This window comes from Myxine glutinosa, chromosome 9 (genome assembly GCF_964187855.1).
Source record: "Myxine glutinosa chromosome 9, kmMyxGlut1.1, whole genome shotgun sequence".
Lineage (NCBI taxonomy): Eukaryota > Metazoa > Chordata > Myxini > Myxiniformes > Myxinidae > Myxine > Myxine glutinosa.
The window spans coordinates 50,319,111-50,346,865 of record NC_136269.1 but is presented as its reverse complement, the minus strand read 5'-3'; the positions used below and the strand labels follow the sequence as shown (position 1 = coordinate 50,346,865).

The 27,755-nt window shown below is 43.0% G+C and overlaps 1 protein-coding gene across 1 annotated transcript in view; it reads left to right on the top strand.

Annotated features, from left to right (window-relative positions):
- The window catches only part of IARS2 (isoleucyl-tRNA synthetase 2, mitochondrial), a 137,857-nt gene extending 113,519 nt beyond the window's left edge, over positions 1–24,338 (top strand). Inside the window, exons 20-23 of the mRNA XM_068129171.2 lie at positions 12,592–12,734; positions 12,869–13,059; positions 16,190–16,334; positions 23,542–24,338. Coding sequence (XP_067985272.2) covers positions 12,592–12,734; positions 12,869–13,059; positions 16,190–16,334; positions 23,542–23,690 — 628 coding nt within the window. The 3' untranslated portion in view covers positions 23,691–24,338. The remainder of the gene's footprint in view (positions 1–12,591; positions 12,735–12,868; positions 13,060–16,189; positions 16,335–23,541) is intronic.
- Positions 24,339–27,755: the final 3,417 nt, after the last annotated feature.

Genomic DNA, 27,755 nt, shown 5'->3' with positions numbered 1-27,755 from the left:
GCACAGCTGTAAGGACGAAGGACGGGAACAGTGGTGAGTTTGAGGTGAAGGTGGGAGTGCATAAGGGGTCGGTACTAAGTCCACTACCATTTGTAGCTGTGATGGAGGTGCTGGCTCAGAATGTAAAGGAGGGTTTACCGTGGGAGGTGTTGTATGCAGATGATCTGGTGTTGATTGCGGAAAGTATGGATGGACTGAAGGAAAAGATGAACAAGTGGAAGGAATGTATGGAGACATAAGGTCTGAAGGTGAATATAGGAAAGACGAAGGTGATGGCAAGTGGTAAAGCATGTGGTGAGGTGGAAAGAACTGGGAAGTGGCCATGTGCTGTGTGCAGGAAGGGCGTCGGAGTGAACTCCATTCAATGTACAATGTGCGCTGAGTGGGTGCATCAAAAATGTAGTGGTCTGAGAGGGTCATTAACCAGTGTGGCAGCTACATTCAAATGTAAGGTGTGCACAGAGGGAGCTGCAGATGGAGGAAATGTTGAGTTGGATCTTGGAGACGGCGTGAAGCTGGAAGGTGTGAAAATATTTTGCTACCTCGGAGACATGCTGAATGGAGAAGGTGGATCAGACTCGGCAACGGTTGCAAGAGTGAGATGTGCATGGAAGAAGTTTCGGGAACTGAGTGGTGTGTTGATGAGGAGGGGAGTGTCGTCGAAGCTGAAGGGAAAGGTGTATGCTGCATGTGTGAGAAGTGTTATGATTTATGGGAGCCAGACATGGGTAATGAACATAGAGCAGCAACGAAGGCTGGAAAGAGTGGAAATGCGAATGGTTCGGTGGATGTGCGGAGTATCGTTGAGAGAGAGAGGAAGACAAATGATGAATTGCGAAAGATGATGGGAACAGAGCCTGTGATGGATGCTGTGAAGAGGAACAGGTTGAGATGGTTTGGTCATGTGTTGAGGAAGGATGAAAGTGACTGGTTGAGAAGAGTGATGGAAATGAATGTAGAAGGAAGTAGAGGACGGGGAAGACCGAGAAAGACTTGGCAAAAGATGGTGGAAGAAGAAATGCGGGCAAGGGGGTTAACAAGGAGAGATGCAGAAAATAGGGCAAAATGGAGAAGATTGTCATGGGGACCGCAAGGGTAACCCCCGCTCTAGCAGGGAAAATGGCCTTAAAATGCATGTTGTTGTTGTTGTATATAGATGCTGAAATAATTCATATCTGAAAAAAATTACATGTAGTAAATAAATTGACAACAAAAAAGTTAATTTGACACATCAGTCTTGTCTCGGAGCTAACGTCGGTTGCGTTTGATGCCATTGAATGCCTTTGCTCCAATTTGGCATCGATGGGGTCAGTGGGGGTTGCTCAGGAGCTGGAGGGTGGTGGCATTACCTGCAACATCCTCTTCAGAGTCTGGTGCAGGTGCAGGCTGTTTTCTCTTTAAGACCGAGTTGAGAGAAAGTTGACTTGGCATCGTTTTTTTCCTTGTAGAGCTCATTGCAGGATGAAAAAGCATTAAAACCATTCTTTTCACTGCAGCTGTGATTCAAAGTGCTGTGCTCCAAATCAGGATCATTTTTAGATATGAGATCCAGAGTCTCATCTTTATTCAGGATGTTGGAAAGAATTTTGCATGCTAAAATCCTCTCCAGTTGGTCCACTTCTGTTGATTCTACAGCCTCTTCAGCCCGTTGTTGGTCAAGCCCTATCAAGTCCTCATTGGTCAAACTCTACCCATGAGTGTTCAGCAACTCCTCCACATCTCCTGCATTGACTTAGTCGAATCCCCCTTTGTTAGCCATCTTGGCGATTTCATTGTATAGTGTGGGTAGCTTGGGTTTGAATCCCATGAAGATGTTGATGAAGGTTTGGCCGGATCAATGAAGTCGTTGATCTGGCCAAACCTTCTAACAAACACCATTCATTACAGTTGTCCATGACTTCCTTTCAGGCCTCAGCGATGTTTTAAATGACTTTCATGTTAAAAGACTGCCAGAAATCTCGAATGGGATTGGCTGTCTTTGCCAGACTGATGGAGGACCAATGGATTAGCTGAGAAAAGGTGCGTCACAGGTAGAAAGCCTTGAAAAAAAAATACAGCTTCAACTTTGATGCCAGTTGATAAAGGAGTCGAGGTCAACTGGATGACCTGGTGCATTGTCCAACAGTAACAGCACTCTCCAAGTTAATTTTTTTCAAGAACTTTTCACTGCTGGCCAAAAAGAATGCACAAACCAGGTCCGAAAAAAAAAAAATCCCTTTTTAAGGCCATTTTCCCTGCTAGAGCGGGGGTTAGCCTTGTGGGCCCCATCACAATCATCATAGTTCCCTTTTTGAGGCAATGTTTTTTTTATGGCCGGATGCCCTTCCTAACGCCAACCCTTTAGTCGCCTCTTACGACATGCAGGGATACAGTGTAGTTATTCTAAACCAGGGCACACAACGGCTCTGAGAAATGGCACTTTATTTATTTCTCTTTCCCGCCTGTGGAACTGACTTCCACACTCTCTTCAATTTCATTCTTCCCTCTAGATCTTCAAGACAGCTGTTCACCACTATTTCAGGACACCCCCCCCCCCCCCCCCCCCCGGCTATCCAAAGCCATGATCTTTTCTACACACGTTAAACCACCCCCACCCTCCCACAATTTTGCTTTTGTATCTATCTTGTCCACTCTTTGTGTTCTCCCTTAACCCTGATCATTACTTGCATCCTTTGTTTGTGCATCTCTGTCAATCTTCTCCCTCCACCCTGCTATTGGTGTTTCCCCTTTCTCCAGCTGTTCCATCTGTTCTGTGTCCTAGCTCTTCCACAAGCCTAGACCATGTATTCAATTTTACCCTGCGCTCGCGAAGCGAAAAGCTTCAGAAAAGAAGTGCCCATTGTTGCATATAGTTTTCAAACTATATGCAACAATGCTGTTAGATGATATTTGTAAATTTTTGCATTGATAGGGTGAGCGGTTTCAGAGATATAATTATTTAATATTTTCCTTCAATCCAATATGGCTGCCAAACCATGTGACCTATGATGTCATAAGTTTAATATTTCAATGCAAATGGGTCATAGATCATGTGCATGCAATTTCAGATTTTTAGGACAAGGAATTGGATTGAAACATTTTTGGCTGGTATACCACTTCACTTATGATGTCATCATTATTATGCTTTTGTTCCCCATTGGGAGTACCTGACAATGTGCCAAGTTTCAAATTTTCCCATTCAGCGGTTTGCGAGAAATAATTTTATTATTATTTATTTTTGATCCAAGATGGCTGCCATACCACATGACCTATAACGTCACAATTGTCATAAAAACATTCTGCATCGGCGTCACTACTACCCTGAAAGTTTCGTCACAATCGGACATATAGTTGCTGAGAAAAACGAGGTTTAGGAAGGACGGACGGACGGACAACCCGAAAACATAATGCCTGTGTTCTCGGCCTCAAAACGGCGACTGTCGGCGGATGCATAAAAAGGATCATTAGTTATGCCTAAGTCACACATAGGCGGATATTTTGGCGACTACTGGCGACTGCCGGCGATCAAGATTTTTCGGTGACTACTGGCGATTTCGGGCGGTCAAATATGGTCAGGCGGCCACATTGCGACTGCATTGCGACGGCGCCCCGAGTGGGATGGTGACTGTTGAAGATCGACGACGACTGCATTGCGGATGCACGGCGGCAGCATGGCGACAGTCTGGCGGCTAGATTACGACCAATGGCGGATCGCGGCGACTGCATTGGGGCCGGGTGGTGGTTTACTCCGACGTCCGCAAGACTGCAATAAGACCGCCGGCGATTGGAGACTATTCACACAACTTTTTAAATCTTTATTTCTCTATTTTACATTTCACTTTATTCATTTCAATGATGTATGACATGAAGCATAAAGATGTTTGATGTGCAATAACAAATAACAAAGATGTATCATTGTAATGTAATAATCAAACTTTTCTGCAGGGAGAGAGAATGGAAATAAAGTCCAACAAATTATTTCCACTGGTCCCAAGTCCCATAAATAAAGTTTCCAAAGGACCAAAGTCCCAAAAATAAAGTTCCCAAAAGTCCCAAGTCCAAACAATAAAGCCATATCCTTGTCGGCACCACAGGACCTCACTCCACGGAGACCCTCACACCATCCTGTCTTGCCATGGAATCGTGGTATGTCGTAATGCAGTCGCCAGGCAGTCGTATCTCTGTCGCCAGTGGCCGTAACTCGGCCGCCACTAGTCCTACTGCTGTCGTCGTCAGTCTCCCATAGCCGCAGGGGAGACGTGGCAGTTCTTCTGTAGTCGATATGCAGCCGCAACAGTGTCGGCCCGTAGTCGGGAAGATGCCGCAGGAAGGCCGTATGGCATTCGCATCTCTGCCGTGCTAGCTGGTGGGGCGATTGCGGAAGACTATGAGCGACTGGGTTGCGGCCGCTTTACGCTCTTATTACGGATACCGACGACAGCATGGCGGTTCCATCACGACAGCATGGCGGATTTTTTTTGAGTGCGACTGAGCGCGCCGTTTTTAAACATTTAAAAAAATATTTGGCCCCTTTGCGGCTCTTGCCGACTGCAGCCAACCTGGGGAGGATAACCACGACGACAGGCGACCGTCCATTACGGTTTCATTACGATTGTCGGCGGGTGGTGGCGATTTTTCCAGTCGCCAGTAGTCGCCGACAAATCCGCCTATGTGTGACTTAGGCATTAAACATCTACATGACACGTACAAAGCCACAATGAGACATTAAGAGCCCAAATTAACCTTTAGCCATAGCAGAGGCACGCTGATAGCTTTGGGAAAGCAACCAGAAGTATATGCAAGGGCCACCACCCATACATATCAATGGCAGTGCAGCTACCCTGGCATTTCACACCCGCTGATAGATGAGCCTCTCAATGCATTACCATCGAGCTCGGGATCCTGTGCTATCGGGCGGCCATGACCTGCATCATGTTTTTAACCTGAACCCTTCAGATTGATCAGGCTCAGGTTGTCAACCACAGTGCTCAGTGTACATGACTATAACGACAAAACTAAAGCCCCTCAAAAACGGAACAATCTACCCCTTACACTGAGAAAAGCAAATATGGAAAGTGTGTCTCTTCATAGTACACAGTAAAAAAGTACTTCACTATACTCGTCCGCTTCAAGACAACAAATAGTACCTCTACCCCAATTTTTGGTAGACTGACGACCAAGGCTAACAAGTTAAACCCACCCTGGTTTGAAGTCAGAGTTGTCCTTCTCGGCAGATTTCCGATCAAGGCTTACGAGCTTCATCCACCCAGGGCACCCGGATTTAAAGCGCTGGGCAATCGCCTGCCATTAGTAAGAAACAGGGTCGGCATAAGAAGCCAGTTAGTAGTATTTGGTTAGGAGAGGCTCTCTGAGGTGCTGTGCTATATTTGGACATTTCAGAGGAGATGGAGATGCTCAACCAACCTACCAAATCCCAGCACGTTCCCAAACACATTATGACCCCATTATTTCTTTTATATGACCTTTAAAATCATTATTATGACCATTAAAATCATTATTATGACCTTTAAAATCATTATTTTATTTCCATTGAATTATGTGCTTGAACACCTGTAACTTGATCAACTTGTAAGTTGTTCTATGAATTCTCCAGTTATTTATGCATTGACATGTCTTGAAAGCAAATTACCAATGCCTTATACCTACCATACAACTTTCTTTGTATATTATGATATGTTGTCTCATGCACCAACTTCAAAGACCTGCAACAACATTTGCTGTTTTTGTACTTGAATCCAAAAAGTGAAACCAAATGAAAAACGAAAAGAAGTTGAAATTAGAGCAAAAATGAAATATTTGTGTAAATTGTATTCAAATACCATTATTTAATTTCTAAAAATCGATAATGCTCAAATGATAGACATTTGTACAAACAAATTCTTTACTGCAACCACTCAAGTTCAGCCCTTTTTCTTTCTTTCTTTTTAATAACAAATATTCAGATTAAAAAATTCATCATTTTCAACTGTACATTGTGTATTCATTTGACGTGTCTTCTTGGTAAGTCTCTTCATGAGTAATTTGTTGCTTAGTTGCATCATGTCTAAGCTATTTCCAAAAATTACGACTTTACCATTTGAGCTACGCCATCGCTAGTTCCCAATTTGTCTAGCATTTGCCATGACTAAACAAGGCCCAATGACAAACCTAGAGTTGACCTTGACCTGGAAGAACCTGTGTTTTCCCAGGAACAGCTCGACGTTGCTTTATCACATGCAACAGGATGTCAAGGCATCTGTTACTCTTGCGGTCCACAATATCACACATTTGCCAAAGATACCGTTCTCCCAGCAGCACTCATGTAGCACACCGACAATTAAAATAATCTCAGCTTCAAAGACTACATACACACCAGGCAGACATCAACAATTTCATCTTCTAAACGACATGTCCACATCACCAATGATCTCGTCACAACATTTATACATTTGAACTTCCACACTCATTACGAGGCACAACACTCGGTAATATGACAACATCCAAAATGTTGTGTGTATGAAGAAATAATCCACATTCACAATTTACCAATTTCAATTTTACCGGGTCCCTTCGCTAGGATATCTGAGATCGACTCCATTTGGACGTTCAAAATGACTTTTTGATCACCTATCCCTTCCTGAAAACAGGCTCTTCAGCATGGGCAGCAAAATATACCGTGTTCCGAGGCTGCCGCATTGCACTCCGAAGATGCCTCGGAGTTTCTTATCTAGGCTGAAACCCATTAAGTTTCACAAGAGATTGCCCTGCGCCTGTCTGTGCTATAGCAGGTGCTCATAGAAAGGAGGCACTTTTGTTATATCTCTATGAGCCGAGAGTTGATGTTTAAAGAAAGCTTCCAGTTACATTTTCACCTCGTAGGGGATTTAAGTGCCTGTTTTGTGTTATACTGTTTTGGCAGAACTGTGGCATTCTTGTTGAGCCATGAGAGCTGCTGTGCAAAAGTATTTTCCTGTTTTTTGCTTCTGCACCACTTTTATTTCTGAGTTTTTGCAACGTTTGTTAGAATCCACCATTCTCAATGTATAAATTAGTAAATTTCTCTGCATGCTTATTGTTTGTTGCTTATCATTTTGATAAAACGTTTTTTTGAGATCATCAGATTCGTTTGACTAGCTCTGGTTGTACACCTGTGGTGTTTGGCAGACTGCAAAATTCGATTTACGGATCTAAAAGATAAACTGGTAAGATTCATGAGGTTTAGAAACAGCACAACCTGTAACAGGCCTCATGGCTTCCAGCTTTGTCTGTTTATTTCATGCACTGATAAATACAAGGTAATTCCAGTATAACAAAACATTGTTGGGAAAAATGCCAGGGGCATAGAAAAGGCCTCTTTATGTGGTATGTGCCATGTGGCAAAGTATAGAAAAGAAGGGGCATTCCATAGCTTGTAGCCAAAGCCAAACAATGGAAAAGAAGAGACATTCCATGGCTTGTGGAAAATGCCAAACAATAGAAAATAAGGGACATTCAAAAAAATCTCACGTGCATGTTGGATTACCATTGTGTTCTTCGGAGGAACCAAGTAATGCTCTAGAAATGTTCACCTGAAGGGGTGCAAATTTGATTCATACACCTGCATGAAGAAGTAAATGTATTTTAACCTATATATGTATTTTATACCTATATATTGTCTTACATGACAGTATCTCTAATAGTTTCGGAGAGTGGACACAGATATAAGGCCCGTAGCTAGTTGATGCAAGTTTACACTTCGCAGTACAGGAATGTGTCGATGGTGAGCTGCTGTTATTTATTTATTTAATGCTGAAGACCCAGCTGTTTTTTTTTCTGAGTATTATATAAACCCAGATGAGCAAAATGTACGAAAGCTTTATATTGTACTAGTGGGTTATGCTTCCACATTGTAAACAACAACAAAGCATGCTTTGTATGTAGGTACATAATAAATAGAAGCTTTATGATTATAGGCAAGCATCACTGACCTGTTGCTAGATATCAATTTCGGTTTTTCATTTTATTTTTTATAGATGCGTATACGTTTTTTTTCCATAAAATTTCAGAAGTTTTTATTTCGCAGTTTATAGCTATATAAATTACAATTTTCAAATGCTACATATCAATTGCGGGGGTTTTTTTTTAATGACGCGTTCAGTTTTTTTTTTTTAACGTAAATTTTTATTTACGGACACTTTCCGATGGTTCTGTGATTTTTTGGGGATTTTTTTTTTCTCCGGTGTATCAGCTTTGGTGTTCGTTATCACGCCAAATTTCAGCTTTCGACGTCACCAGGAAGGGACCGAATATTGATATCAGTCAGTGAGTGGTTAGAATGAGCTGTATATATTAGATATGCAGGCTCTGCTGGTGTATGATCGGACGGAAATCCTTGCAAATTGTCTGCTGGGAAATTAAATTTAAGTCTTTATTTTCTTTGTATTTCTATATCCAAACGGACTTCCCTGTAAGGAAGCCACAGTTCACCACCAGGAATTTTCCCGCCAGGCTCTGGGCCGACGTGGTGTGTGGTGCTGATATTTTGAGAGGCTTGATTTAATACCCCAACCTCTCAACCCCACCTCCTTTTCTGCTACCACGCCGTTATTTGCTAGTATTTTTTTTTTTTTTTTTTAAAGTGAAAGCCCACAATATATTATATCCTTATATATATGTGCACATTATATATATGTGCTTATATATATGGACTTCTGCTTCCGGTCCGCTCGAGCAAGGAGGCTTGCTTAGATCTCTCCACAGCATCGAAGTCCTTTCCAAGGGTGTGGTGCTGACCGGGCCGCCGTGGTGCTGACCGGGCAAACGTGGCGTGGTGCTGACGGGGCCCCCGCAGCCGTGATGCCCCCCCCTCCCCCCCCAGAATTTCCATGTTTTAAACGTTTCCCAGTGTGTACCCTGGATTAGAGTAGGTACACTGTATCCCTGCGTGTCGTAAGAGACGACTAAGAGGGTTGGCGTCAGGAAGGGCATCCGGCCATGAAAACATTGCCTCAAAAAGAGAACCATGACAATTACAACTACATATGGGCAGGGTACAGCTCGAAGTGGAGATCGGTTTCTGAGGTTTGGGACATGGAATAGATTGGAATGTAGGGACAATGACAGGGAGATCAGGAGAAGTGGTGGAAGTATTGGTCAGAAGAAGAGTGGACATATGTTGTGTGCAAGAGACGAGATGGAAGGGAAGTGGTGTGAGAATGGTGAAGGGTAGGCAGGGACAGAAATACAAGTTTGTGTGGCAAGGGTGCCTGGAGGGCATGAATGGTGTTGGTGTCCTGTTTTCTGAGGAGTTTGTAGACAGTGTGGTAAGTGTGACTAGAGTGAGTGATAGGTTGATGATGGTGAAAATGATGATTGGAAAGCTCTTGGTGAACGTCATCTCGGGATATGCTCCGCAGGTTGGTCGGAGCGATGAAGAGAAGGACAAGTTTTGGTGTGCGATATAGAAGCTGATGGAAAACGTGAAAGATGAGGAAGTTGTTGTGGTAGGAGGAGACCTAAATGGACATGTGGGAAGGAGTATGGATGGTTTTGAGGGAGTTCATGGGGGTTACGGATATGGTGTGAGAAATTGAGAAGGTGAAAGGATTTTTGAGTTTGCTGATGGAGCTGATTTGTTGATTTGTAATACTCAGTTCCAGAAAGAGGATAATAAGCTTGTTACATACACGTCAGGTGGGTCGACGACAACCGTTGACTACCTGATGGCGCGTAGGTGAGAAAGGGGGCACCTCCGGGACACAAAGGTGATTCCGGGGGAGGAGGCTGTTTCACAGCACCACTTGGTTGTCTGCGACATAAGGGTGAAAGGTGCGAGGAGAGCTCGGCGGGTGAAGTACCAACCGAGAATGAAGGTGTGGAGGTTGAAAGAGGTGACAGTAAGGGAGGCATTAAAAGAGAGGCTGAGTAGGGTAGAGGATGATGTGGTTGAGCTTGAAAGTGGTTGGATGTCAATGAAAGCTAGTCTGTTGGGAGCCGTTGGTGAGGTATGTGGATGGACAAAAGGACCACCGAGGCACTCGGAAACATGGTGGTGGGATGATGAAGTTGGAAAGAGGATTGACGAGAAGAGGAAGAAGTTCAAGGAGTGGCAGAAGGCGAAGGGTACGGGAGCAGAAACAGCAGAGCATGAAAGTTACAAGGCAGCCAAGAAGGCTGCAAAGAAAGAGGTAGCAAAGATGCAGGAGGCATGTAGGAAAATGTTCGGAGAACGCTTGGATTCGGAAGAGGGTCAGAGAGCAGTATTCAGGATTGCAAAGCAGATAGCGAAAGAGAGGTGTGATGTGATGGGGGTGAGTTGCTTGAAGGATGAAGTGGGACAAATCGTTGTGGACCCAGATGGAATTAAAGGAAGATGGAAAAGATATATGGGAATGCTGTTGAATACAGAGAATGAATGGGATGGCAACATAGAGAGTAACCCAGTTTTAGGACCAGCAGAAAAGATAACTGAGAAGGAAGTTGAGGAAGCGATAAAAACAATGAAGAGTAGAAAAGCGGGAGGGCCGATGGGAGTTGTGGGAGATATGTTGAAGGCAGCAGGAAGTTGGGGTGTGAAGAGAATGACAGAGATATGTAATCTGGCGGTGAAAGAAGGCCGCATTCCAGTGGATTGGGAACTGAGTACCCTCGTCCCTCTATACAAGGGGAAAGGTGACCCTCTAGAGTGTGGCTCGTACCGAGCGTTAAAGTTATTGGAGCATGGAATGAAGGTATTGGAAAGGGTGTTGGAGAGGAGGATAAGGAAGAAAGTGAAGATCGACGAAATGCAGTTTGGATTTATGCCAGGAAGAGGAATGACAGACGCGCTTTTTATTGTGAGGCAGTTGCAGGAGAAGTACATGGAGAAGAGGAAGAAGTTGTTTCTTGGGTTTGTTGATCTGGAGAAAGCATTCGATCGGGTTCCACGCAAAGTATTGACATGGGCAATGAGGAAGTTAGGAGTGGAGGAATGGTTGATCAGAGTAGTGATGGCAATGTACAAAAGAGCGCGCACAGCTGTAAGGACGGAAGATGGGAACAGTGGTGAGTTTGAGGTGAAGGTGGGAGTGCATCAGGGGTCGGTACTAAGTCCACTACTATTTGTAGCTGTGATGGAGGTGCTGGCTCAGAACGTAAAGGAGGGTTTACCGTGGGAGTTGTTGTATGCAGATGATCTGGTGTTGATTGCAGAAAGTATGGATGGACTGAAGGAAAAGATGAACAAGTGGAAGGAATGTATGGAGACAAAAGGTCTGAAGGTGAATGTCGGAAAGACGAAGGTGATGGCAAGTGGTAAAGCATGTGGTGAGGTGGAAAGAACTGGGAAGTGGCCCTGTGCTGTGTACAGGAAGGGTGTCGGAGTGAACTCCATTCAATGTACAATGTGCGCTGAGTGGGTTCATCAAAAATGTAGTGGTCTGAGAGGGTCATTAACCAGTGTGGCAGCTACATTCAAATGTAAGGTGTGCACAGAGGGAGCTGCAGATGGAGGAAATGTTGAGTTGGATCTTGGAGACGGCATGAAGCTGGAAGGTGTGAAAACATTTTGCTACCTCGGAGACATGCTGAATGGAGAAGGTGGATCAGACTCGGCAACGGTTGCTCGAGTGAGATGTGCATGGAAGAAGTTTCGGGAACTGAGTGGCGTGCTGATAAGGAGGGGAGTGTCATTGAAGCTGAAGGGAAAGGTGTATGCTGCATATGTGAGAAGTGTTATGATTTATGGGAGCGAGACATGGGTAATGAACGTAGAGCAGCAACGAAGGTTGGAAAGGTTGGAAATGCGAATGGTTCGATGGATTTGCGGAGTATCGTTGAGAGAGAGGAAGACAAATGATGAATTGCGAAAAATGATCGGAATAGAGCCTGTGATTGATGTTGTGAGGAGGAACAGGTTGAGATGGTTTGGTCATGTGTTGAGGAAGGATGAAAGTGACTGGTTGAGAATAGTGATGGAAATGAATGTAGAAGGAAGTAGAGGACGGGGAAGACCGAGAAAGACTTGGCTAAAGATGGTGGAAGAAGAAATGCGGGCAAGGGGGTTAACAAGGAGAGATGCAGAAAATAGGGCAAGATGGAGAAGATTGTCATGTGGACCGCAAGGCTAACCCCCGCTCTAGCAGGGAAAATGGCCTTAAAATGCATGTTGTTGTTGTTTCCCCATACTAATATGAAGACTTGTAGTGATGGAGCATTCATGCTCTGAGACTATGGAGTTCTCTGTTCTTTAAAATCCACAGTCTCTTCAGTCAGTTTTGTGTCATGCTGTGTACGACTTTGTGAAATCGTGTATCTGGAAAAGTTTATCTTTATTGTTCAGGTTTGAGAAGTTTAACATGAATATGGAACCAACCACACTGTCCGTATGGCAATGTAATAATGCTGTGCTTCTCCATTGATTTTCTGTGCCTTAAGGGTGCTACTGCAGTGTTTTCTTTGTGCGGACCTTAACGTTATCAGGCTCCTTTTGTTTCCTTTATGGTGACGCTGTCGGTTATTAAGGAGGATTTCCCCCCCTCTCTTTCCCACCACCATACTCTTCCATGTAATTTTCCATCCTCATCTTAACTTTACCTTCCATGAGCTTTCTATCTGCCTCGTCTGAATTAGCACTGCCACCATTTTGCCTGACAGACTGTATTGTGATGATTCAAAAGGCAAAAAACGGAGGTCCTGCCAGACGGCCCTAAACATCGGATTGGATATGGTGTGCTGTGCATTGGCCCCAATATTGCCCCATCTTGCAGAGGAAGTATCTCTGCATCGGGCTAGTTCAGGTCGGTGAGCAACTGAGTCTTGACATTTCTCACTCTGAGTTGTTTGGACACATTTGTTTTGCTTGTATTTGTCATATCCACGATAAAATTTATCAGACAGAGGCAAAGTGACTCTCCATGTCATTTATTTGTAGAGTACGTGAGTGTTTTCCATTCGGGATGGATAGACCCTCCAGGATCTTGGAAGAAACTCGGTGTGGTGGAGGCCGTGGAAGCTGCCTGCTCTGTGCGCAACACTTTCTTGAAAGCTATTGGTGGACAAAACCCTGTTGAATTTAATGTGACCTTGGTCATAGATCCGTCTCTGCTGCTTGAGTTGTTGGAGGTGAGGTTTGCACATTTCTCTACCTCCAGCATGAAGTTAACCCTCCCTTATTACTTGCAAAATCGAAGATTTTTCAAGTATATTGGTCGGTTGTGTTTGTGGTTCTCTCTGTCTGTTTGTTACTTGCCGGAAAAGATTCCGGCAAGTATGTTGATCAGTTGGTTTGTCTGTCTGTTTGTCTGTCTCTCTGCGTGCAGCACTATGTCTACACCGTTGCACGTAGAATCGCCAAACTTTACACACATATTTGTCTTGCCCTGGAATAGACTGTGCCCAATTTTTAACTCTCTCGGCCCAAAGCCTCCATTATGACATCATAATTTGATAATTCGACAAGTACAAAACTTCATCCAATCAAGATGCAATTTCTTGAGCGACATGACGGCATAAACTGGTGGAGAAAAAATAAAATAATGATGACGTCATCAGTCATGTGGTTCGAAATCTTGGATGGCTTTTCCGCCATCTTGGAAAAACCGAAAAACTTTGCACCTGTATATCTCTGAAAGTGCTGAATAGAAAAAATTGAGACATGGCTCATTGTAAAGAACTCTCCATGGGGAGTAAAATATGTTAATGATGATGTCATTGGTGCCTCCATTATGACATCATAATTCGACGAGTACAAAACTTCATCCGATCAAGATGAAATTTCTTGAGCATCATCAAGGAATAAATTAGTTTAGAAAACAAATAATGATGACGTCATCGGTCACGTGGTTCGGCCGCCATATTTGTCCAAAATGGCCGATAAAAAAGTACATTCCGGCAAGTCCTCGGTCTCTGACCGATTTTTCATTTGTTTGTCTGTCACCGGCCTACAGGTCACAATTCTAAGCCGATCGTCACAAAACTTCAACAAGTTGTATAGGTCGTCCCAGAAGCCTATTGATTTTGAGGTCAAAGGTCAAAGGTCATCTGGAGGTCAAATTTCTAAAATTGCCATTTTAAATCCGATTGACTTGAAAATTGAATAGCATTTGTATATTGAGTCACTAAATTGGGAAATGAACTATTTTTGAGGTCGAAAGGTCAAAGGTCAACTCAAGGTAAAATTTTAAAAATCAATTTTCATCTAAAAATCCGTCAATTTTCAACCGAATGACTTGGAAATTGAACAGCATTTGCATATCGAGTCAATAAAATGGGAAACGTACTATTTTTGAGGTCAAAAGGTCAAAGGCCAACTTCAGGTCAAACTTCCAAAACCATCACTTTTCATCTGAAAAACCATCAATTTTCATCCGAATGACTTGAAAATTGAACGGCATTTGCATATTGCCTCAATTAATTGTGAAACCAACTATTTTTCAGGTCAAAAGGTCAAAGGTCAACTCTTGGTCAACCTTCCAAAATCATCATTTTTCATCTGAAAAATCGTCACTTTTCTTCCTATTGGCCCGAGCTTTGATCAAGATTGTCAATTTTAATCTTGATGAAATGGACAATTTGCTGTATCAATGGAATTTTTTTTCTTGGGGGTGGGGGGCAGATTTTGCAAGTATCGTGCTCCGCATGACGTCTTCTTGTCACCCCTCAGCCCAAATTGGGCTAAGGGGTATTGGCGTCACGGGCGTCGTCCGGGCTTCCATCAACTTTTGGTTTCCGTCAATTTCAGCAGAATGGCTTGTCCGATTAAATTCATTTTTGCAGTGTGTGTTGGGGTTTGGTAGAGGAAGGTTCCTTTCAAAAATGGGCGCGCTGTGATTTTCAATATGGCCGCCACAGTAGCCATCTTGAAATTGGTTTCCGTCAATTTCGAGCAGAACGGCTTGTCCGATTCAATCCATTTTTGCAGTGTGTGTTGGGTTGAGTAGAGGAAGGTTCATGGGTGCGCTGCGATTTCAATATGGCCGCCACGACAGCCATCTTGAAATAGGTTTCTGTCAATTTCGAGCAGAACGGCTTGTCCGATTAAATCCATGTTTGCAGTGTGTGTTGGGGTTGAGTAGAGGAAGGCTCCTTTCAAAAATGGGTGTGCTGCGATTTTCAATATGGCCGCCAAGGCGGCCATCTTGAAATTGGTTTCCACCATGCATGGGCTGAGTGGTTACGCCTGCATTGCGGTGCTATTTATTTATTTTTATTCTCATATTTATGATATCATATTTATGATATCATATTTATGATATGATAAATATTCTCATATTTATTCGTGTGTTATTTATTCACGATTTCTGTCAAAACTATGTCACAATTTCTTTGACAATTGATGAAGAGGAAACTAATATTAATGAATGAGTTATTTATTCTACAGACCTGTTTACCTTAATGTAAGCTGTGTATTTTGATGATGAAGACTAAACTTTGCAAGTGTACGTTCGTCAATCTGTGAAACGATGCCAAAAATGATGGTAAAATAAAAATTGTAGTAAAAGTCATTAACTGTTGTAAATATATATTACTGTATAGTATGTGGAAGATGAGTGATTTTTGTGAAAGACGAGAAATAGGGGGCCGGTGCATGGGGACGAATCAGCACTCTGTGGTTGATCGGTGTGAATCCAGGCATCAAGGAAGAATGGGAAAGATTTGGCCCAAGTCTTGCATTTGGGGGTCCAACCACCATGATGAGGCATCCCCGACAGTTGCTGGTATAGTATTTCTTATGGGTGGAGCTAGCTTGGGAGGAGGTGGCGGTGAGCCGCCCACCACCTTAAATGAATGGGATGAAGAGTGGGATTGAACAGTTGGAGGGAGACAAATGAGTGTCAATAAAAGAAGATTGGGCAGGAGGGAGTTGCTGGATCAGTAAGTGGTACCTGATTGAGGTATAGACGAGGTCATATAAAGGAAAGGGCAGAAGCCGAAAGGCAGGTAAGGAGATATTGGATGAGTAACCTGTCTCCAGTGCTGCAGAAGCACTCCTTGAGCCATAGTTTTTTTGACTGGAGATGCTAAAGAACAACTGACCAGAAGTTATCACGCAAAATATCTTTACTGATTAAAGCAAAAGCATTGTTAGATTTAGGACTTAGGTGTTTAAAATACCATGTACGGTTTTTTTTGCAGTAACTTGAATTATTCTATTAACCAGCCTCGTTCCTTGATCTACGGCATGTTTGTCATTGTGTAATTTCCATTACAGCATCCATTCCATTTGTACAAAGCATTTGTGATGTCTCTCCAGGTTCTCCATGAGACGGAAACCTCCAATTCCTCTCAACTGAATGAGATATTGATGTGTTCACAAACCACGATTGTGACCAAAGTGCCCCAGAAAGTGAGAAATGATGAAGAGATTTATGATGGAAAGTTCCACATTCATTTGCCAGGTAGATGACTCACCTTTTGATTTGCTTTTCGACAACTTTCATAGAATAGAATACCAATGTTTTTTCATTTCCTGTCTCACTGTATTGTGATGAGGGTAGTAAAAACGACATTAGTTAAGCAGGGGATGTTGCTTCGGATTTAGTAGGAGAAAAAGAAGGAAGGGGGAGGTGGTACGTCTAGACTCGAGAGCAGTGGTTCTTAACCTTTTTAAAGGCGCCGAACCCTAACGAAACCCATCGAACATTCACGGAACCCCTCAAATTTGACCAAAAAATTAAGAAGAATTGCATCTTAATGCGTTTTCTGTTCTTTTTTTCGGGAGGCGATCTGGGAAATGCGTGGTTTTTTTTTGGCAAGAGCCACCCTAAAATCATTTTCGCATGCAAGCCTGCTCCTTTTCTTTGTTTTAATGTCCACCAGTTTCGAAAACGCATGCTCGCAGAGATACGTTGTAACGAACGGCGTGAGGATCTCAAGGGCAATTTTAGCGATGTGAGGATACCCTTCCATTTGGCGGCACCAAAACGTTGAGAGCGTTGTTGTGCCGAAGAGTTGTTGTTGAGTCTGGCTCTGCTGAAGTTCGATGAGGTCGTCGAGGTATTGGTTGTTGACATCTGCCGTTGCAACGTCGAAAGTAAACGGCTGCCGCACCCATGCCTTGGTACTGCTCTTGGTCGGGGAAGTAGCCGTCGAATGACTTTCCCAGCTCATCCAAGTGCGTGGCAATCGCTTGCATCAGCTCCCCCGGTACAGCAGTGCCCTCCAACTTCAGACTCATCTTCGATCGCGCTCACGCACTCGTCCAGTAGCGAAAAGTTCGCGAAGTTGTCGTTCTCTGTTCGCCGCCTCCACAACGGTAACTTCTTTCGGAAAGCGCTCAGCTTTTCTTCAGATTCGATGACATTCACTCCTCCGCTCTGCATCTGGCAATTGAGATGATTGAGTGCGTCGAAGATGTCAGCCAAGTACGCCAAGGCGAGGATGAACTCTGACTCTTGGAAGTGCGTTGCATGGCAATGCTGGTGTTCTCGCAAAAACAGGGCTAATTCTACACGCAAGGCAAAAACACGGCTCACTACCTTCCCTCATGATAACCATCGAACGTTTGAGTGGTAGAGAAGGACTTCGAATTCAGAGCCGATTTCATTGCACAGCTCTTTGAAGATGCGATGATTCAGAGCACGGCTTCGCACATAATTCACAGTTTCAACGACGATTTTCAGAACATTGGCCAGTTTTGGAGGCAGGGTTTTTGATGCCAGCGCGTGTCTGTGCAGGACGCAGTGCATGACGATGATGTGTGGTGCATCGGCTTTCACCAGCGCTCCAAAACCGGAGTTGCATCCCAGCATGGCTGGAGCTCCGTCCGAGCAAACTGCAGACACCATGTTCCACGAGAGGCCGTTGCTTCTGAAGAAGTCGTTCACAAGCTTCTTCACGTCAGCTGCCTTCGTCGTTGTTGTGAGAGGCTTGCAGAACAGAAAGTCTTCCTTGATCTCGTCTCCTTTGACATAACGCACAATTAAGATGAGCTGGCTCAAATTCGAAACGTCAGTGGTCTCGTCGAGTTGAAGGCTGAATTTCGTCGGGCTCGCGACTAAATCTGCAACTACCTGGGCGAGGATGTCGTCGCTCATGTCGTCGATTCTGCATCTGATGGTGTCATTTGAGAGTGGGACGAGAGACAACTTGTTTTCAGCAGCTTTTCCCAGCATGATGTTGGCCATCTTCAACGCGGACGGTTTGATGAGTGTCTCGCCAACGATGTGCGGTTTGCCCTGCTTTGCGATCAGGTACGCAACTTCATACGACGCGGTGAGGATCGGCTTGTCAATTGGAACGAAGCCGAGAGTGGGCAAGGTAGCAGTTGCGTCGAATCGGACTCTCTTAAATTTGAATTCATCCAGCGGTTGCGTCTTTGTACTGCCCCTCGCCGTGCAGTTTTTTGAAGTGTTCCCGTAGTTTTGGTGGTCCTAGGCTGGAGTTGCTCAACTTGACATTGCAAAGCATGCATTGAGGACGCTGACTTCCGTCCCATTCCGTCAAACACGTGAACCCGTACCGCACGTAATCCTCCGACCACTTCCTTTTTTTGCTCGACATACTGCAAAAAAAAAAAAAAAAAAAAAGGAACAAACTGATCTTAATTGAGTTCGGGCAAATAATTATATGACAAAAATTAAAAAAGGAACATGCTTTAATATAATCAGTACCCCTCTGAAAACTGAGAAATTTTAACGAAGAAAACATAACATAGTTACGATGACGGGATTTATTATCTACTCAACTCTATGTCACCTCAAATCCCATTTTAATATTACATAGAAAACTGTGAATTGTTAGTTTTGAATTGCGACCAAAGGAGTTATATCACCTCCACCTAATTTTCTGAGTAATTCAATCATATTTTATAATCACCATCCACTTTTGACTTTAATATAACTCTGAACCCACCCTGCATATCCACAAACATTTCCAACTTACTTTTCAATTAATCAGTAACTCCAAAGTAAGGCGCGACCAATGACGCACGGCACATGGCAAGCTAATCGAGGCTATTCACTGGAATTTCCGAACACCTGCAAAGTCCAAAATCCAGTAAGTAAGTACGCAAGTAAGCACCATCAAGAGAATAATTAGCAAGTTGCTCATTGATTCAACTTACTACAGTCCGTGTGAAACAACTTATCTTAAACACAGACCAGAGAAACCATGAATGGGATGGGAATACAATTACAAATAACATTTCCATTCGTTCGTAACTTACATAGCAAAATAATAATATTATTAATAATAAGCATAATTACACGTAGATTCAAAATTGATACAAAAAAAACAAACAAAAAAAACAAATTGCAATGCGTTTCGGAGGACCTCCGCCAAACCCTGAGACTGGCTCACTGAACCCCTGGGGTTCGGTTGAACCCAGGTTAAGAACCACGGCTAAGAACCATGGCTCTAGAGGAAGGATGAAATTGGAAGTGGAAAAGCAATGCCACCATCTCTGGGTCCATAAATTTCCCGACATTGATCCATATTTAATCCCAACGCCTGAATGTATTGCACGTGTCAGAGTAGAGAAAATTCATACTCTGTGAACGATATATTATTTCCACCACTTCCAACTTAATTTTACTCCGAGCGCATGAAGCGAAAAGCAGGGTTAAGCAGTTGGGTCACTTTGTCTGTCTGCCTGTCTGTCTGCCTGTCTGTCTGGACGTCAGTTTATGATCAAGGAACTATTTAACTTCAATTGAATGTTATATTTTGAGCAAAGTAGAACACGAATCTGAACATGGATCTGCCGTATCCTTTAGCTTACATGTTTAGCAGTACTTTGGCTCCGAATTCGTCCCGATTGCACATGCGCAGAGAGGAGAGGGAATTTTTGAGCGGTCAGGCCGCTTCAATATTTAGCTACGCCCGTCTGTCAAAAATGAAGAAGAACCTTTCTATCACACCGTGTTTAATTCTGAAAGGTGATTCTAAAGGGTAATTCTAGAGGGTGCTAAAGGATAATTCAAAATAGTCCTAAAGGGTTCTATAGCGTAATTCTAAAGGGTCTAAAGGGTAATCCTAATAGGTTTCGTTTGTTTCTCGGCTTTGTCTATTTCATATTAAAATGCCAGACCTAATCGCTTCCTTCAGACACAGGCACGATTTTTTTTTAAGCCTGACCATGTCTGGCAGTCAAACAAAATTGAAAATCATTCCAAACAGGAAATTTTTCTGTTTTTAAGGATGTCATAAAGGACACAAACCGTCAAGTAGAACTCATTTAATGTCAGCAGCTCTAATGGCTCATGTAGAACTCATAATAAAAGAAGTTGCATCAACTGTGCCGTGGCAAACCTTTGAATTTTTTTTTTTCTCCAACCTTTAAAGCCATTATTTTATTTCAATTGAATTACAGTATATACTTGAACATTGTAGAACGTAAATAGCCTTTTTGGCACTTTCAAAAACCTTTTTAGCAGTACTTGGACAAAATTTTACGCCATCTTGACCAATCACATTTGCTGCTCGCTTTCTCAGCGTTGACTCTTCCCATGTTATTTTTTCTTCTTCTTAAGACTGTGTGGGGTAATGGGTTCTATGAACTCTGTAGTTACCTCTGCCACCAAAGGTGCGTGTGTGTATGTGTGCTTGTTACTTGGCAAATTTTTTTTTTTTGACAAGTGTTTTGTGTGTTTGTTTGTCCGCTCATTTATATTTGTGTACAGGTCACAATTTTAAACTGATCTTCACGAAACTTCACCAAATGGTGGAGTTCGTGGTCCGGCAAAATTATATATATATTTTTTAGGTCAAAAGGTCAGCATAAGCCAAAGGTCAACCACTTTTTTTTCAAATTTCTAAAATCCTCAATTTTCATCCGATTGACTTGAAATTTATATCGGATTTACATATTGGCTAACTGAATTCAACCACCAATTATTTTGGAGATGAACATCAGCCAAAAGATCAACATAGGCCAAAAGCCTTTTCCTTTTTTCAAATTTCAACCTTTTTCAAATTTCAACAACAACCTTTTCAAATTTTTAAAATCCTCAATTTTCATCCGATTTGAAATTTAAATCGGATTAACATATCAGCTAACTGAATTCAACCACCAATTATTTTGGAGATCAGCATAGGCCAAAAGGTCAACAGAGGCCAAAGGTCAACAATTTCAAATTCCTAAAATCCTCAATTTTCATCTGATCGACTTAAAAACTGAAACGGATTTGCATATCGGCTTACTGAAACCAACAATCAACTAATTTTTAGGTCAACATAGGAAAAAGGTCAACATAGGCAAAATTTCTAAAATTGTCAATTTTCATCTGATCAACTTAAACTTTGAAGACGATTTGCATATCAGGTCACTGAATTCAACCACTAATTATTTTTCAGATCAAAAGGATGCTCCACTGAGTGCCAGTCCACTTTGTTCTGTTTTGCCAAGTGTCGCTCTGAGTGATTTTTTTTTTTCATTACTTGGCAAAATACTTTTTTTTTGACAAGTATGTTAATCACTCCAGTTTGTGTGTGTGTTTGTTTGTCTGTCCGTTCATTTATACTTGTGTACAGGTCACAAATTTAAACCGATCTTCACGAAACTTCACCAAATGGTAGAGTTTGTGGTCTGACAAAATCCTATATATTTTTGAGGTCAAAAGGTCAAAAGATCAACATCGGTCAAGGGTCAAACAATTGTCTCAAATTTCTAGCATCCTTAATTTTCATCCGATTGACTTGAAATTTGAATAGGATTTTCATATCAGCTGACTGAATTCAACCACCAACTATTTTTGAGATCAGCATAGGCCAAAAGGTCAACATAGGCCAAATGTCAACAATTTCAAATTTCTAAAATCCTCAATTTTCATTGGATTGGCTTGAAAACTGAATATGATTTGCATATCGGCTTATTGAAACCAACCACCAACTATTTTTGAGCTCAACATATGAAAAAGGTCAACATAGGTCAAATTTCTCTAAAATTGTCAATTGTCATCAGATTAAGTTAAACTTTGAAGACGATTTGCATATCAGGTCACTTAATTCAACCACTAATTATTTTTCAGGTAAAAAGGATGCTCTCCTGAGTGCCATTCTACTTTGTTCTGTTTTGCCAAGTGTCGCTCTGAGTGATTTTTCATCCATCTGTCTGTGAACAGGATATCTCAAAAAGTTGTGGACGAAATTTGATGGAGGGGTGGGATATGTGACAAGGATGAAATGATTATATTTTGGTGAAGATCCGGATGGATCCGTATCTAGATCAGATAATTTAAGTGATTCTTCTCCATTGAGTGATAGGTCGAACACCGATATATAGCATGATATCTCAAAAAGTTGTGGAGGTTTTATGACAAAAATAGGTGGATGATTTGGTTAGAAGACGAGACAAGTGATTAGATTTTGGTTCAGGTTCAGGTTGAGATCCAGGTCTGGCCCATTTATATATTTCCTGGTTTAGGAGCTGCAGAACGATTTATAAAAGAACCACATCGACAGATTGCAAAGGCATAGTTTTACAAAGATTGAAAAGGCATCCAATCAAAGGTTTTATTTTTATAAAAGAAAGCTCTCCCCACGGAGATGGAGCAGGTAAGCTCGGTTGTGGCCACAGTGACTTGGGGGTGCCATGGTTGAGTATGCAGGTGGGCAGACATGCAAATAGAGCCATGGTGTGAGGGCACGAGTGAAAAATGGAGGGCCATGTCTGACTTTGTATGAGCACCCACATACATTCAGGACGATAGGTATAATTAAGGTTAATAGAACCACATATTCTAAGGAGAGACTTGTTGACTCGTCTTGGGGGAGTTTAATGGATGATGTAACAATTGCTTAAGATGGTTAGAAGTGTTTCCTCTTTGCACCATCCACCACCCAGATGATTACTGGAATCTCTCACCTGGACTCTCTTACCTGGAATCTCTCACCTGAGGATGTCTTGGGACCTGCGCAGTTCAAACTCGCGCTGAGGTTCCCACAGATCCACCTTTTCTCTCAGGGGATTAAAATTGACATAGTAGGTCCGAAGAGACATTATAGTTAGACACAGGGACAGTATAAAGGGTATATAGCTACCTTTGGAGGGTCTAGGAACAGGGCAAGGACAGACGGTGGGGGGGGGGGGGGGGGGGTAGGGGGTCGGTCGTAGATGATTACAAGGACAGGCCTATGGGGACATTCGGGGGTTGGTTAGGCAAGGGCCGAGCCCGTCACCTGATTGGCCGGCACTGCCACCCCCTTGGGTATGTGGACGACAATGATTGCCTGTTGCCCTTGTCGTGCCTCTCTGCAAAGACTGCATGTCATTTGTGTTGACCAATAACCATTTTGTGGCCGTGCCGACCTGCTGAAGGACACTTTTGAAGACCAGCGGTGGATCAGTGCGTATTGTATATAGTGAACAGTGTTTGAAACCACCTGGTCATATGTGTGTGGATATAATTGAATTTAGAATTGTATAGATACGTCAATGTGTTGGAATAGCTACACAACACGTTAGTTTTCGTTATTCTTTGTGGGGACAATTATGAAACTTTTCCTGTACAAACACGTGTGTCGCACTCAAGGATCCAAGAGGTGAAGTAATTATGTTTAAAGACTACACCGAGTAAACCTGTAACGAAAAATATATATATATATATATATACATACATACATACATGTGAAGTCACCAAAATATATTGTTGTTGACTGTTTCAGGACAGGGTCTTAGTGAAGAGAACGCTTTCAAGTTATTGGTGAGGAAAGCGACCCAGTCACGCTGCTTGCGGTGCCGTCGGTGCACGGCCATCGGACACGAAGACATCTGCTTGCGCTGTCAGCAAGTGCTTCAGAACTTGCACAACTGAACTTTTCCTTGCACTGCCGTCTGTTCCATCCACGTGAAATGATATTCCCTGGCTTGGCATCACTGGTGTATGCCATTATTATCAGGTTTGAATTTGAATTGGCAGCCTCTGGTCACCTTTCCTGGGAAGGTGATGGCGAGCCACGCAGCATAACCCTCAACTCGACTGCTCCGACAGCACCGACTCTGAGGAGTACGGTATAATCGATGATGAGGATGATTCGTGACCTTTGAATACTCACTGCACTGCCTGTTCAAAAACTTCTTGGAGCTTTGTCACCTGTGATGGAGTTTATGAATCAGGCTTTTGCCACAATGTGATCAATCACTTATCTTGAACAAAACTGTAAAATACTTTCTTCATACCTTGGCTTTCACTTGTGTGCTTTGTTTCTGGAATGCTTTCCAAATGAAAACTGCAGCTTCATAAGAATCAATTATATTCTGTAAATTTGCTTTCTGGAGATTTATTTTTAATTTTTTTTGATGATAAACTGTAAAGTGCAAGTGGAATAACTTGTATGCACAGCAAATGTTATAAACAAAACTGCTCTAAGCACCCACCGTACACAGCGAAGATTGATTTTATTGAAATTTTTTTGGTTGGCTTTGATAATCCAGAAATAAAGTAATATTTTTGATCCAGGAACATTTTATGGATCTTTCCCTCCATGAAAGATAAAATAAAACCAGAAAGCAACTGAGAATGCAAAGCACATCCACAACGCTTTGTATTTGAACTTCTTCCGTCTGCGGATTAAAAAAACAACTAAAAATTACACAAAAAAATGACGATTTTAGGTGACCTTGACCTTTACCTTAAATGTAATCGGCTTCAGTGACTCAAATATGCAAACTGTGGTCAAATTTCAAGTGAATTGGATGAACATTGACGATATTATACAACCTTGACGTTTTGACCAAATTATTAATTTGTCTTCTCCATATGGAACGAGACATGGGTAATGAACGTAGAGCAGCAACAAAGGGTGGAAATGCGAATGGTTCGATGGATGTGCGGAGTATCGTTGAGAGAGAGGAAGACAAATGATGAATTGCAAAAGATGATTGGAATAGAGCCTGTGATGGATGCTGTGAAGAGAAACAGGTTGAGATGGTTTGGTCATGTGTTGAGGAAGGATGAAAGTGACTGGTTGAGAAGAGTGATGGAAATGAATGTAGAAGGAAGTAGAGGACGGGGAAGACTGAGAAAGACTTGGCTAAAGATGGTGGAAGAAGAAATGCGGGCAAGGGGGTTAACAAGGAGAGATGCAGAAAATAGGGCAAGATGGAGAAGATTGTCATGGGGACCGCAAGGCTAACCCCCGCTCTGGCAGGGAAAATGGCCATAAAATGCATGTTGTTGTTGTATTGTGTGTGTATTGTGTATTGCGTATGTATTGTGCATTGTGTTGTGTGTGTATTGTGCATTGTCGCAGGCTTAGGATCCTGGGTTCGAATCCCGGTCGATCGCTGAATTAACGCCAGGGGGGTTGACTCACTACTCAGCCTGTCATCCTTCCGAGGTCGGCAAATTGAGTACCAGCTTGCTGGGATGAATGATCCTGGTGTGTACCCCGGTTTAGAATAGGTACACTATCCCTGCGCATCGTAAGAGGCGACAAAGGGTTGGCGTCAGGAAGGGCATCCGGCCATAAAAACATTGCCTCAAACAGGGAACCATGATTGTCATGGGGCCCGCAAGGTTAACCCCCGCTGTAGCGGGGAAAATGGCCTTTAAAATGATCATTCATTCATTCTCCATATGATAAAGGTAAAAGCTCAAATGGTTTAAAAAATGTTATCGGCTGGAGACACACGTATGCACCTCTTACTTTGTCTCTCCTGCTGTGCCCTGCATGGGCTGATAAAAGGAGGAAAATCAGCATCAGTGGTTCCAGCATTAATGGGTCTACATCTTCATCAGAATTCTGGTTCTGGTTGCTTCACACGTGGGCCAACCTTCTTGTGGGACTCGAGGGCGAGGTTTATGCAACTCAACCAGGGAACATTGAAGATCTGAAAGACCGGATTGAGCAGCTTTTGGATAAATTACGTTCGGAGTGCGACAGAAAATGGTCTTGGAGTATCACGAAAGGATGGAGACACTTTGAAAATGATGGAAATCACTTCGAAATTCACAACTAATTTTATATACTTCTGAATACAATAAATTTTTTAACCACGAAAACAACTTGAAATTCGATAACAATTTTGTTTCTCAGGAACAGCATTACAGGGTTCATAACATGGAATAGAAAAGTGGCAAACCCTGTAGTTCCATCATGGCTGCTCAGGTGTGCCTGGTGTTGGCTTAACGCTGAAGGTGGCGAGCTTAAGATCTTAGGGTCTTGAGTATGAACCATTGAAATAACACCAGGTACTCAGCCTATTATCGTTCTGAGTTTGGCTTAGTGGTAACAGGCAGCCGTGCTTCCAGAAAATGATGCAACCACCCATAGGAAGCAACAACAACTGAGCGGGTGTTTCTCAATCGTTCCCAGCACTTGGCGACTGTTAAATGGTAGCAGCGGTGTTACTCAGCTATTGCTCAACTTGTTGAATTGTAAAAGTAAACCGTTTTGGAGATTGTTTTGGGCCACGGCGAAGTTTAATCCACTGGAAAACTTCGACTTTTCAAGACCTGCTGGGTGGCCCTGCTGGAAACGGGGGTTCAATAGATACTCCAAAGGGGTGCAATAGATGCTCCAAAGGGGTGCAATAGCTGCTCCAAAGGGGTGCAATAGATGCTCCAAAGGGGTGCAATAGATGCTCTAAATGGGTGCAATAGATGCTCCAAAGGGGTGCAATAGATGCTCCAAAGGGGTGCAATAGATGCTCCAAAAGGGTGCAATAGATGCTCCAAAGGGGTGCAATAGATGCTCCAAAGGGGTGCAATAGATGCTCCAAAGGGATGCAATAGCTGCTCCAAAAGGGTGCAATAGATGCTCCAAAGGGGTGCAATAGATGCTCCAAAGGGGTGCAATAGATGCTCCAAAGGGGTGCAATAGATGCTCCAAAGGGGTGCAATAGATGCTCCAAAGGGATGCAATAGCTGCTCCAAAAGGGTGCAATAGATGCTCCAAAGGGGTGCAATAGATGCTCCAAAGGGATGCAATAGCTGCTCCAAAAGGGTGCAATAGATGCTCTAAATGGGTGCAATAGATGCTCCAAAAGGGTGCAATAGCTGCTCCAAAGGGGTGCAATAGATGCTCCAAAAGGGTGCAATAGATGCTCCAAAGGGGTGCAATAGATGCTCCAAAGGGGTGCAATAGATGCTCCAAAGGGATGCAATAGATACTCCAAAGGGATGTCGGCAGCATCTTTCCTTGTATTCCTGCTGTTGGTGACCATCCTAGTGGAAACGAGACACGCACGGACGGGTGTAATCGACCTGGGAACAATTGGGAAAATTTGATGCCTATTTCGTTCCCAAGCGGAACTTGATTCATGAAAGAGCTGCTTTCCGGTGATGGCGCAGCAAGCAAGCCAAGGAGTCTGTCGAAAAAAATTGACGCCTGTACACTGGTTTCCATGACAACAAGGATCAATTTGTGTTGGGACTTGGTGACAAGAAACGAACTCTGGATTTACAACTGAGGACATCTTAGTCTGGAAATGGCAAGAGAAAGAGAACTCGTTATAGATCAGATGGGTCTTAAAATTTCCGGTATTGGGAAGTGGATCGTCTTAACATAGGACTGGTTTTGTATGCTAATGAGGTACATGCTCGCAATTTGTGATGACATGGGTTGCCTGCAGGGAGTGTGGCCCAGTAAAAAATTCAGATCCAGGATAACACCGTACCTAACAGCGTTTCTACACCCAGGTGTGTCTGTTCCTTTATTCGTCTCACCCTGAAGAGGATGCGACACTATTGCGATGTCCGTCTGTATGTCCGTGTGCATATATTTTCGCTTTAAAAATGCTTTTCTCTGCAACTGCTTGTCCGATTGATGCGAAACTTTAAACAGAGGGACTCCCCATGCAGAATATTTTATTGCTAACTCTGACGTCATAGGTCACATCGTATGGCAGCCATATTGGAGTAAAGGAACAAAACGGA